Source organism: Lates calcarifer, linkage group LG5, assembly GCF_001640805.2.
Source record: "Lates calcarifer isolate ASB-BC8 linkage group LG5, TLL_Latcal_v3, whole genome shotgun sequence".
NCBI lineage: Eukaryota > Metazoa > Chordata > Actinopteri > Centropomidae > Lates > Lates calcarifer.
The window spans coordinates 21,371,584-21,384,489 of NC_066837.1; the positions used below are offsets into that span (position 1 = coordinate 21,371,584).

Consider the following 12,906-nt stretch of genomic DNA (forward strand, 5'->3'; position numbering starts at 1 on the left):
TATTCAGACCATCACACACAGCAACATTTTTTTATTTTCACATTTGGAGTTTGTAATAAAAGCAACATTTGATAGTAAATACTTCATATAAAATCTGTCATGGAGAAACATTCTGTATGCTTTCATAGTTTTAAACAAGTCAAACAAACCTGAAGTCAAATTTTGAGTGCTGACTGTCCATAAACAATCAAACTTTTTAAAAATATCCTCACAATTTAATATTCTCATTGCCTTCTTCTTTCCTGAGATTTATATTCAGACAAATGTTCCAAACACTGAAGTAAAACCTGCCACTTCTTGCAGTCATTAAGTTTTAAATCATGGCTGTAACAACTTTTTTCCTTTTGGCTCCTCTTTCGCCTGCTGTTTTTGTCTTCTTGCCATGCCTGCGGCTGGGTGCGGGGTGGCCTGGCTTGGCCGTGGTGAAGGTGATGCACTGAGAATCCAGGTAGTCTACCAGCCTTGCAGCACCCAGGCGGATCCCGGCCGCCTTGAGCCGCTCTTGGAGCTGGGAGAGGACCAGCGGCTGGTACTGGAGGATCTGACTGTAGAGCCCGGAGTCCGACAGGATGAAAGAGCGCACTGCCTGCAAGCGATCCTGAAGGCGATTCGCAGCCTGGGAGGCAGAGACGCCACCATCGCTGTCTGAATCGCCATCGGAGGAGAGGCACAGCACTGGGTTGGACCTGATGAGAGGGAAGTGGTTTGATACGCACACTGTATTAATGAAAGACATTTCAAAGATACACAAAGTACTATATTTATGTGACATCACACCTAATTACACCCTAATTGAAAATGGGTCTGAAAGGAGCGTTGCTTCCCACTGCTTTTGAATTCTTGTAAATCTGACCTATTTACCCTTCAAATATTATTGTATTGACTATAAACAGTTACTTCCAGGTTTGAGCCCCATTTCACTGCAGCTTTTCTGTGTGGAGTTTGCATGTTCTCTCTGTGCCTGTGTGGGTTCTCTCCAGGTACTCCAGCTTCCTCCCACAGTCCAAAGACATGCAGGTTAGGTTAATTGGTGACTCCTGGGTGCTTCCTGTAGATGTTCATGTGAGTGTGAATGGTTGTTTGTCTATATACATTAGCTCTGCAGTGGACTGGGGATCTGTCAGTGTCAGTTTGGATAGGCTCCCGCCCCCCTGCGTGATCCTTAAGAATAAGTGGTATAGATAATGGATGGATGGATGAACAGTTACCTGCTAAGAAGAAGAGACAAACTGAAACTTAGTTCCAAATACAAAACATTTCCTAAACATCAATTAACGCTTCCTACAGGGGCTAAATCTTAACTACTATTAACAAAACTCTGAAAAATGCAGTCAAAATTTCCCACAGAAAAATAGGATCAAAATTGCTAGACAAAAGACATTCAGCTTACAATCATCTAAAACAAAAATACTCCAAATTTAAGCTGTTACCAGGAAATGTGTAGTATTGTGCTTGACAGGTTACACAAAGGATTTTGACTATCAAATGTATTTTCTATTGTTGCTGCTCTACTCTATATACGGTGCAAGCAGCTCAAACATCTTATGTTTTATATTATATTTATTAAAGGATCACATTGGTAAACCTGAGCACGCTAGTGAACACTAGTATTGACTGAGCCCTCTGAAAATATGTGTAGCAACAAAACAAATGTGCACTGACTCAAGCGTGCAGTTATGTAACACCTGAGACGAACCATGCTGTACCTTTCAGATTCTTCACTGGCAGCAGTTGAAGAGGTGTTAGAGCCCTGTGAGGCAGAAAGCAGCTCTTCCTCCCCCTCTCCTCCTTTGTGTTTCATGGCGGCGGGCGCTCTGGGCTCTTTGAACGTCACTGTCCGGGCGCAGGAGACCAGCCTGCTGCCAGCGCCTGCTGAAGTGGTGGAAGGGGGCTTCTGAGCAGCGCGCCCTGTAGTGAGTGCCTCATCCTCAGAGTCTGAGCTGACCAGCTGGTGGGTGTACTGGTGGATCTCCTTCAGTTTGAGGATCATCTGGCGCTTCGGTAAAGGCCGAACACCAAACCTGCATAGAGAGGAAAGTTAAGCATTTGTGACAGATGGACTGGAGAAAAACAACCAGAGATAGACAGGAGAGCCAGACTACTAAACTGAACTTGACAGTGACACCAAGGGAGGTAATGGGATAGGCTCCTCAGTTAATGGCTTTGATTAGAAAACAACATGTGGCTCTCTTTAACACGAGGGAGGAGATAGGAGTGAACTGACTGACCTGTTGAGTTTGTTCTTGAGCTCTGGTGTGTCCATGTCAGAGTAGTGAGGCATGGGAGTGATAGGCACCAAGGAGCGACGTTTTTTACTGCGTGATGACACTGATGAGACAGACCCAAGAAAACATTCTTTAAGACTATAGCCTTTGATTTGAAAAGAAATTGAGGTAAAGAGGGGTTAGATACATTTTTAAATAAACCCTAAGGAAACGTTTCTTTTAAAAAAAACTTTCAAATAAACACACACTATATCTGCCCTCTCTCACTCTGTCATGTATCACTGATAAGACTGCATGTTCATTCTATTAGTGAGGAGTTGTAAATTACTCTTTGATTGTACCTGCTTTCCTTCACTCACTGCAGTTAGTTAAGGTTGCTGTCAGTGAACCACAACTTTTCTATATTTTCAACAACAGAATTCCTTTAGCATTCTTGTCAAACAAACTGATCAGTTTATCTGCTAATGATTATTTTGTACACTGTAGATGCACAATAAAAAAATGTGTGTTGTTGTCCCATTGTGTGGAACTCTGTGTTGAACGGTAGCATGTGTACCTCTTGTCTCCATAGACACAGTCTTACAGTAATTCAAGAAGTATGATCATGACTTCATACTTCCACATGTTTCTCTGTAGAGCAGGTGATCTGATTAGACTTTGGAGCACTTTTCTGCAGACATTTACATATTGGCAGGAAATGTGACTCCGTTAAACCAGCTACAGTTTTACTTATGAATACTTCAACATATGGAAAGCATTGCCATTCTTTTCTGTAGAAAATAATTTGCATCTGTGTCTGTGTGCTTTGGGCTAAAAAACATCACTCTTGGTAGGATGTAAGATTTCATACCTGGGGTTTTGAGCTGAGCAGAAGGGTTGACCCTCTGTGAGAGTGGAAGAGCCTCCACCGCATCCTCCTCCACCCAGCTGTCCCATATTTTGGAGTCCAGGAAGCTGTTGTTAGGGTTTGGTGGTGTCGGGGTGAAGGACGAGCTTGTACGAGCTTGTATGGTGGCAATTGGTGGTGCACTATGGGTTTTGGATGGAGAGGAGTTCATCGGTGGAGATGGACAGTCTGTAGAGGATGATGACCTGGGCGCGTCTCTTTGTCCTTGGCTGTGCTCCTGCTGGTTGGATCCTGTGCTGTCCTCCAGCCTCAGACTGAAGCAGCCTGGGTTGGCCTCCACGCAGGCATCTAGGCCCCAGGAGTCGTTAAAAGCAATGGGAGGCTCATCCATGAAGCTCTGTCGGAAACTGGACTCTGCAACCTCTGTCTCCCTGCCTTCTTCTTCTGCTTCTTCTTGCTCTCCTTCATCGCACGTGTCTTTATTTTGGCACTCTGTTTCTCCTTCTCCTTCCTCATTTCTTATTCCTGTCCTCTTCTGACTGCTGGACTCAACAGAGCATCCACTTTCACTGGAGGACTTGCTGTGTCTCTGTGAACTTTGAAGACCTCTGTGAGATGAAGAGGAAGGTAGATCTGAAGGGTCGGACAAGGGGGAGAGATGGAAGCTCACTAGCTCTGTCTTCTCTGGGCTTTCCGATGGCGCCCTGTCCCTTCCCTGGCTGTTCGACCTCTGCTTTTTGAGACTACTGTGGAGCGGGGAGGCAGCAGGAAGGACAGGTCGTGGGTCGAGCTCTGTATGCAGAGGTGTGCTGCTGTGAGGCTGTGGCTGGATGTGGAGGGGTGTATCCGTATTTAAGGAAGCTTGGAGGGGATGACAGTGAGTCGAGCTTGAGAGGTGTGAGAACTTTGGTTGGCACAGGGGAGCTGCAAACTCTTCTCTACTCTTACTTGAATTATAATTACTCTTTCCTTTGGGGGAAAAGCTAAGATCCAAGCTGGAGCTATTAGGACCAGCCTCATCTGGTTTCAACCTAGGAACACTGCTCTCTGTTGGGCCAGCGTGGGCAGAAGCTCTGGTTCCACTGCTTGAGGTCTTAAGTCTGTTGTGAAGTCGTGGACCAGGAGAAGAGGAAGCAGAAGAGGGTGAGGAGCTATCACCTTTAGGGAACAGCCGCGTCCTGCACATGCTGCTTTTAGTCTGTGTGGAGCTGCTGCATCTTCCGGGCTGCACTGGTGTAGATGGGATCAGCCAGGAAACCTCTGGAGAGCAGTCTACCGGACTCTGCTCACAACCGGAACCTGGATGACGTTGAACCGAGGCTGCAGGTGGATCACCGGGACTGAACTCTAAACTACTGAACACTCTATTCTCCACGGTGGGTCCAGTAGATCTCGGGACTGACTGAGGTTTGATCCGGGTGTAGCTCTGCAGGTTCTGGACGGTGCAAGGAGAACGTGGCGAAGGACTGCGGGAGCTAAGAACAGCAAGATCTACCTCCATCTCTTCGCTCGAGTCAGACAAAACTATGAGCTCAGGTTCCTCCTTTTTTGAGGGTGAACCAGGAGAAACGGCAACGCAAATACTACGAGGACCTTGGCTTTCTCGCTTCAAAGATGGAGATTCTTTAACCGCTTCCCATTCAGCAGCATCTGTTCCCTTGTCTCCACCACCACCACCCCAATTGCCCAATTGTGCAGGGGACAGGCCTGGGATAGGCAGGTTGGATGTACTGTGTGGAGGGCTGGGGAAAAGGTCATCAACTAAGCTTGGTGAAGAATGAAGCAAAGTTCTGCTGGAGAATTTGCATGAAGGTTTATGAGAGGAATGGCCTCTCTGAGATTGAGAGGTATGTGTCTTTGGCAGGCCGGAGGTTGAGGATGAGGAGGAAGAGGGGTCTTTTTCCTCGTAGACTCCCCAAGAATCTGTGAAGAGGCGACTGCAGCTGCGATCCAGGCTGGGGTCTGGCTCAAGTTGAGAGCTCAGCTTTGGGGTTTTCTCACTGAGGCCTTTTTTAGGTTCTGTCAGCTCTGCGAGAACTTCTTCTCCATCTTCTCCATCATCCACCTTTTCCTCCTCCTCCACGCTGTTTTTCTCCTCCTCTCTCTTTCTCTGCGTGGCAGCAAACTCATAGATCTCCTCCAGCTCTTCCTCATTCACTTGTTCCTCACAAATCTCCCTCTCACCAGATGTTACATCATCAGTTTGACCGTTCTCTTCCGAACCTCTCTCTTCATCCTTTGCTCCATCTGTATCCGTCCCCTCGTCTTCCTCGTCCTCTTCAGTCCACATAGAGCGGAGGAGCTCTATGAAGGCCTGGCCTGTTTGGTCGTTGACATTCTCCTCATGGTTCATGTCGTCTGCCTCCTCTTGGTGGAGCTCACAAAGCTGCTGTAGCTCCTGCATGTCAAACCTTAATGAAACACAAAATGAGAAGAGAAGGGATTCATGGCAAAATTAAATTTTGAATTTGCAGTGTTTTCCTGTAATTTTCATTTGTACAAAATAGGTTAATGTGACAGGGCTTTCTTCCTTACCATTATGGCCATTAAAGAAAAACAGCAGCAACAAATTACAATGAGTTTCCTTTATCTGGGCTTTAAGCTCTGTACTAACCTGGATGCCAGCTCCAGTACATGAGGTCGCAATGACGCTGGGATGGAGCAGTGGGCTGTGTAGAGGTACTGCAGCAGAGTGAACACTGCCTGTCCCGGGACGTCACTCATCAACACCCTCTGGGCTGCAGGCATGCCTTCCTCCCGCACCCCAAAACCACTTTCATGTACCTGTGAGAGGAGGTGAGGATGGAAGACAAAGAAAGTGACGGGTTGAAAAGCAAAGACAGTAAAAAAATATCGATTATATATACATTATTCATTCAAATTCAAAATTCCTCCTAACTTTTCAAATAACTGCATTAAATCCACACATCACTACTGAAGTTGTTTCAACTAACCATCTATGACATCCACTGAAAAAACAGTAGGCATCCAGAAATGACAGATTTTGGTTTCTCTTTAATAAGTTGTCTTTCCTTTAAACAACATTTATTAATTTAAAGCAAAAACTATGAAAACCGAACAACAGTGATTTCTAGTGTATCCCCGGTCTGATAGTAACATCACACACAGGTGCAAGTTTTGTACCATTTCTGCCAGCAGGGGGCAGCGAGCATACACCATGAAGGAATGGGCAAAGTAGACCTCTCCACTGTCCACCTGGAGCTGCAAATCACTGAGCTGAGGATTGTTCACCATGCTGCTGAGGTTTGAGGCCAGTCTGGATAGTGCCACCTACAGAGGAAACAAAAGCAGGAAACACAGGGGTCAGTTCACTGCAGAATGAAATGATTTCAGCAGTAACATTTTGATGTCTCTTATCGCATCATCACATCATACCATATGAAGTTAGAAACAGACAACAAAGTGACACAGACAATGTTTTTAATCAAAACCAAACTCTTCAATTAGTAAGTGAATAAATCTGCACTGAACCCTATGACAGAGAAGATGAGTATCGCTTATATTTAATGTGATTACTAATGGTCTTACTGATCGGTGGCTGCCTTGCTCCATATCTGCTCTTGGCTGATCTCGGCTGCGTGTGTCCTCTGAGAGTGTGTGTATGGTTTCTGGTAGGAAGCCGCTCGAACACAGATCAGCTTGCTCCTCTGCCTCCTCCAGCACAAAGCCACTGAGATGAAGGTTTGTGGACAGACTGACACGGCTCTGCTTGTCTGGGCCAACAGAGGAAATCACTTATGAACTTATGAGCAGTGAGGTCTTTGAGAAACCTGTTTCCATTTTGTCATTAAAAGACTTCCTCTGTACCCCCCAAAGGGGTATTTTTTATTATTTTTTATTTGAGAATACAATTTGTGCATTGTTGTATGTGTCTGTGTTACCTTTATCGGGGCCTGAGGTAGTATATCCGCACTGTGTGAGGGTCATGCCATCTTCAGCCACCTCCATCAGGTCCCGCAGGGTCTGGCTGCCCACTGGGAGCTGCCCTGTCCCTGGGGTGGAGGGAGCCGGGGAGGAGGCTACAGTCTGGGCAGAAGATGGCAGGATGGAGGACCTGGTCCTTGTAACAGGAGTTCCTTCACTCACAGGTTGGAGAGAAGACTCCAGCCTGTTGCCATCACTGGAGGAGGCTTTGTTAGTCTAAAGGTGGAAGAGATCAGTTTTGATTTAACTCAGCTGTTATTTGATTTTTTTGGTCAGTGCATCATGAAAGCTCACATACATCACATTTTTTTAAACCATTAATTACATGTATTTCTCAGTTTGGCACTTCAGTTTTTCATAACTTTACACAGTCAGTGTCACTTAAACTCAACCACCAACTCTAGAGACTAATTTACATTCAAAACCTTTACTGTAAATTACTGTAAAGCCTGAAATATTGCTAAGTCCCGGTAAAGAAACCCAACCCCACAGATGAATTCTTATCCTGCTCAAGGATGTGAATGAGAACTTAGTATATATGTGTGTTGGAGTTACTAGTTTAGGAAAATAACATTGTGGCATTTATTAATCATCTCTATGACACATACTGTAAGGTAACACTATCCATGTAGTTAAGAATTGCCATGCTTTTTACTGTAATGAGCACATTAAGTGTTTTGGTTACACTGGTTGTGAAACTGTTGTGTTGAGTTACATGTCAGTAAAGCGAGGTGTGTGAAGGTTTTAATGATGTGAACTCACTATAGAGAAATGTGTGTAACCATATGTAAAAATACTGTGTCAAGCTCAGTATGATGTGAAGGAGCTGAACAAAATAAAATATATCAGACACATACTGTAAGTGGGTGGACAGAAGTTCTAGTATTTCTTTAGGCAAAAAAAGAGAAATCTTCCTGTAGTTTTAATAAATTCGAACGTCTTGATTCAGTGCAACTGGTTTCCCAGTCTCAAATTAATGCATCACAATGCATTTATGTTTTTTTTACAGCCCAGTATTTTTTGTATCTGAGCAAGACAATGAAGGTATTTTCATACAATTACTAAATTCACCATCATATTAATATCGACCACAAATTCAGGCCAGGAAAGTAACAGCTGGCTCTGCGGTCACTGATACATTACAAAACACAGCATCTCCATTTCAGTTTTAAACACTTTCAATGTTGAAACCTGCCCAATTTTATTTTTATGACAGGACAGACATTCAATCTGACCTCCATTCCCCATTCAGTCCAAACATGCCAGACAGAATACAACACCATATAAAATCATGTTTGTGGTCTCTCTCACCGTTGTCGATTCCCAAGGCGTGATGAACTCTCTGAGCTCTGGAGTGTAGAAATCAGACAGACAGGTGGAGCTGCTGTTCAGCAGTGCGCTTTTCTCCCAGAGGGGGGCAGCACCGCTGCAGCCAGGCAGACTGCTGGGGCAGCAGGTCGGGGTGGGGGGAGTGGGGGGCCGGGTGCGTAGGAGGAGAGCAGACACACGTTCCTGCAGCCTCACCAGGGCCTCCTGAGCATCCTGAACGAGGAGGAGCGGAGGAGGACGAGGGACGGCGCCCTTTTTCTTCTTCCCACGCCCTTTACCTGCGCCAAGAAGAGGAGAGAGGGTGTTCAGGCGCTTCCTGCATCTGAAAGCCCTTAAATCTGCACATAATCGGAGTATTTCAAGTATAATCTTTATATCATCATCTATAAATATGGGTACTGCAGTGAAGGTAACACCGCTGTATTCTAAAACCAATCATTTGTGTCAGTTTATGATGTATTTGTATGTTAAATGTCCAGTAGCAGACACTGCTTTGGGCCTTGCAAAAGGTGACATCCATGCACACACAGGAATGATAAAGAAAACATGAAAACTGCCTCTAAGGATCACAGAGTCTCCCAAATTAAACACAACACACTTGTTACAGTATGAGGCTTCACACCACCCACATAATTAACACAATAAATTAAAAGACATTAACACAACTGAGAGCCTCAATGGACAAAATGTAAAAACTGCCATGTGTTAAAAATCCATCCAGTTCTAGCCGCAGTTCTAGGTGAGCATTATCAGTTTGCTTTGTTCACATATAATTGACCAAAATCCTTAATTTGTATTTATTCTGTCTTGATATGACAATGAAGAAAAGATCAATCTGAAAGAGGATAAAGCAAAGTCAGGGTTTGTAAGCTTTTAAAATAATTCCTTGAACACTGAAGATAATTTCACAGAAACAATCCTAAAGCTTCTGACATCATATAACTGAACTGAGAATTCAGTTAATTCAAAATATTTCTAGTAATATATTGTGCTACACTGTGAGATATAAAACCCCTTATTTTATTGATTTATTCTAAAACCCCTTTTTGAGTTGATAAACAGATGATATGGTGACTCTGCTGTACCTGCATCTGGTCTCCACTTCAGCTCTGGAGCCATGGAGGTGTGAGAAGCAGCAATCTCAGTTTGTAACTTTCTCCCTGCCTCCCTCTCCTGTTCCAGCATGGAGGAGGACAGAGCCAGAGCCACCATGGTGTCTTCATCCAGGGGATCAGTCTTCTTCCTGGGCTTCTTCCTCACTGGAAGGCCTGGCTTGGGGGGGGCTTTCCTTTTGGTGCCTCCAGTTTGTGCACTAAATGAAGGGAAAAAATATGCTAGAGTGAGGTTGGATTAAGTTTGTAAATACTCATTGCTGAAGTTAGATCATAGGCGAGCTATTCTTGGCAAACAATGAAACATGATGAGGCTAAGTTCAATATTGTTTCTCTGAGAATGTAATCAGTCTGACTGAAATGATAAAACCTTTGGGCCAGAGCTATCAGAGCCACTCGGTCCGTGGTGGTACTACGGTGCTGTCTTATGGCTGGACGAAGTGCTGAGGGTGACTCACAGTGTGTTAGTAGTGAGGGCATTCTGGGTCTCCTCAGCCTGTCTCTGCAGAGCCTCCAGCAACACAGCTGGAGGCACACCCAGGTCTGAGGAGCAGCGTTTCAGGTGGGCTGAGCGACTCTTCTGGGACTTGAACTTCTTGCCACAGATGGGACAGTCAGGGACACCAGGAGGAGGAGGAGGAGGAGGAGCGGCTGGGGCGCTCTCTTCACTCTTATCTAAACACCTGCAAAGAGGGATCATTCTCACTCTCAATGTGTCCAACAGGCATCAGTCAAGTGCAGACAATACAAATTTAAATGTCCAGACCTGTTAAGATGCTGTGTTCGCCCATCAGGAGTCATGTGTGACAGGTCTCTGTGGCAGATCTGACAGAAGAAGAGGCCTCCATCCTCAAGGTCCACCGTCTCCGCCTCTGCTGCCTCCCTATCCAGCTCCTGCTGCAGCTTTAGGGCCAGCGCCTCGTCGCTCTCCACCTGGAGATTAGAGCTGCAAGGTTGTGGAGGATCTGCACGCAGAGGGGAGGGTGGCCCAGCTACAAAACACATGCAGACACAAAAGACAAGACCAAAACAATGAGTTAAAGGACACTAAGACACTCCACAGAGCTGAAGATAATGCTTTATGGGTTCATCATGAGTGACTCTATTCGTATTACATGTCTATTGTTAATATAAAAATATTGCAGCCACAACTTTGCACAGCAGTTAATTAACACGACTCTCTGAAGTTATTACTCTAATTTAGTTTAATATATGTGTCTATCTGCTTGGCCATCATTACTTCTCAAGATCTCTATATACAACCACCAAAATTACATATAATACAATATAGGGATATTTGGTCAAAAATACTGAGATGTTTGATATTCCCAGTATCATCCATGTCTACTGTATACTGTGGATGAAATAAATAATTCTTTAAAAAGTACACACTACTACTGACTACTATACTGACATTACAAATGATATGTAGTGGTTTGTTCATGTCCTGCATGTAGCATCAAGGTGCATTTAAAACAAGAGATGTTTATAACAGCAGTGCACTGGGTCAAGGAGACAGGGACATCTATGTAAACCGCATCATGTCATCTGACCTTGTTTTTGTGGTTGTGGATGGTGACCACTGTCGTTCTCTTGGTTTGTCGGCTGGCTCTGGTTCTTGTGCGTCATCCTCTGAGGACTCTCTCTCTTGAACTGTTGCATTCTGAGGAGTACTTTGTCTTTCGCTCTCAGACCTCTCTCAGCTCTGGGTCCTGGTCCTGCTGCTGGTGGTGGTGCTGCTGTTGGTGGTGCTGCTGCTGCTGGTACTGGTGGAGCTGCTACTGCTGTTGGTGGCGGTGGTGCTGCTGCTGATGGTGTTGCTGCTGATGGTGGCGGTGGTGCTGCTGCTGATGGTGGCGGTGGTGCTGCTGCTGCTGCTGGTGGTGGTGGAGCTGCTGATGGTGGCGGTGGAGGTGGTGGAGCTGCTACTGCTGTTGGTGGCGGTGGTGCTCCTGATGGTGGTGGTGCTGCTGCTGCTGCTGCTGCTGGTGGTGGTGGAGGTGGTGGTGCTGCTGCTGCTGGTGGAGGTGGTGGAGCTGCTGCTGCTGGCTGGTGGTGGAGCTGCTGCTGCTGCTGGTGGTGGAGCTGCTGATGGTGCTGGTGGAGGTGGTGGAGCTGCTGCTGCTGGTGGTGGTGGTGGAGCTGCTGATGGTGCTGCTGCTGCTGCTGAGAGCGCAGCTGACGACCCAGCATCTCCTGAGTCACACCCAGTGCCTCTACTGGCCGCTCGTTGGCTTGCTCCAGTGCGGACAGACTGGGTGCTGGTGATTTTAGACCCAGAGTCACCAGTCTTCTTGCCATTTCTCCTTCTCTTGGTGCCTTCACTTGCCGGACTGGAGGGCTGTTGCTCTGCTTTACGCGGCTGCCTGGACTCACCTGGTTTCTTGCGGACTCGTTTCAGCAGCTTTGAGCAGAGATCTGCAAAATCCTGGTCCGAGTCATCCATGACGGTGTACTTTTCCTCACATTAAAAAGGCCATGCCAGCATGTCCCCCCGACTGTAACCACCAGCCTGCAAAGGACGCTGGTTTAAGATGGACCAACGGGTGTCCAACGTTAGATACAAGGGCCAACAGAAGAAACAGTATCATTAGCTCAACCTTTACACATAAGCAGTTGTCTTTTTACTCTAAAACAGCAACGCTAACATTCAACGCAAACTAATATCTACAAAATTACGACATAAGTGAAACAATTACTAAAGAAATTAGGTTTGAGGTTTTGTTTGAAAATGTCAGCTAACTGCTCATGCTAACAGCTTATTCTCACCCAGATTTTAATGAAGTAACTCCCCCGCTTTAGCCTTCCGCCACATGGCTGTTCTTTCGCGCGTCAGGTGCAGCGGTGAGTTTCGTATATTTTCAAACTAAATGTAACGTTATTTATTGGTTATGTGGTCCATAAACAGGAAGGACCCCATCCGGGTTTATTTACAATTCAAAAGGAATCACACTCAACCGCTTCACTACGATTTTCCGGTCATGTGACAATGAGCGAACCAATGACTGGTTGTCATCCAGGTGACGTGACTTGCAGCTTTGCATTTTCAGACACTGGGTCCGTGACAATTTTATTGTAAATGCTAAATATAAATAAGCGTAAGGATGTCGAAAACAGGGCGAGCTGTGAAAACTGTGAAATGTTGCTTACCTGATGTACATCCTTCATGTTTTCATCAAACATTTTGTCCTGGTATAGTACTAATTTACAGTCCTTTTAGGGTCTGAGCTTAAATGTCTTACAGCAGAATTGTATTTCCATTTAAGCTCTATTTATATTTTTATACATTATAAATGTCTTAGACTGTTCATTCCCTGCGCTAATTATTCCCAAAGATTCAGGGATTTCACACTGATACAATGAATTAGCAAATGTAATCTGTATATCTAATGAATTACTCCTTCCCTGGGCATACATGTGATCACCAAAGAGTTGCTCCCACTCAAGA

The 12,906-nt window shown here is 45.3% G+C and overlaps 1 protein-coding gene across 5 annotated transcripts; it reads right to left on the reverse strand.

The window, feature by feature from the left end:
• Window positions 1-16: 16 nt before the first annotated feature.
• slx4 (SLX4 structure-specific endonuclease subunit homolog (S. cerevisiae)) lies at window positions 17-12,456 on the reverse strand. Of its 5 annotated transcripts, XM_018679744.2 has the most exons (15): window positions 12,228-12,456; window positions 11,605-11,982; window positions 11,012-11,156; window positions 10,225-10,450; window positions 9,917-10,141; window positions 9,432-9,658; window positions 8,329-8,624; window positions 6,975-7,233; window positions 6,622-6,806; window positions 6,217-6,363; window positions 5,687-5,856; window positions 3,076-5,483; window positions 2,229-2,328; window positions 1,707-2,021; window positions 17-686 (listed from the first exon to the last, which is right to left on the reverse strand). In XM_018679744.2, exons 2-15 carry the CDS (start codon window positions 11,902-11,904, stop codon window positions 314-316), a joined length of 5,376 nt encoding a protein of 1,791 aa, XP_018535260.1. In that variant the 5' UTR covers window positions 11,905-11,982; window positions 12,228-12,456; the 3' UTR covers window positions 17-313. The 5 variants fall into 5 exon arrangements, 4 of the variants coding, with proteins under 4 accessions (XP_018535260.1, XP_050926706.1, XP_050926707.1 ...); XM_051070749.1 differs by lacking the exon at window positions 12,228-12,456 and having other exon boundaries at window positions 11,012-11,895; XM_051070750.1 differs by lacking the exon at window positions 12,228-12,456 and having other exon boundaries at window positions 547-1,048; window positions 11,012-11,895.
• Window positions 12,457-12,906: the final 450 nt, after the last annotated feature.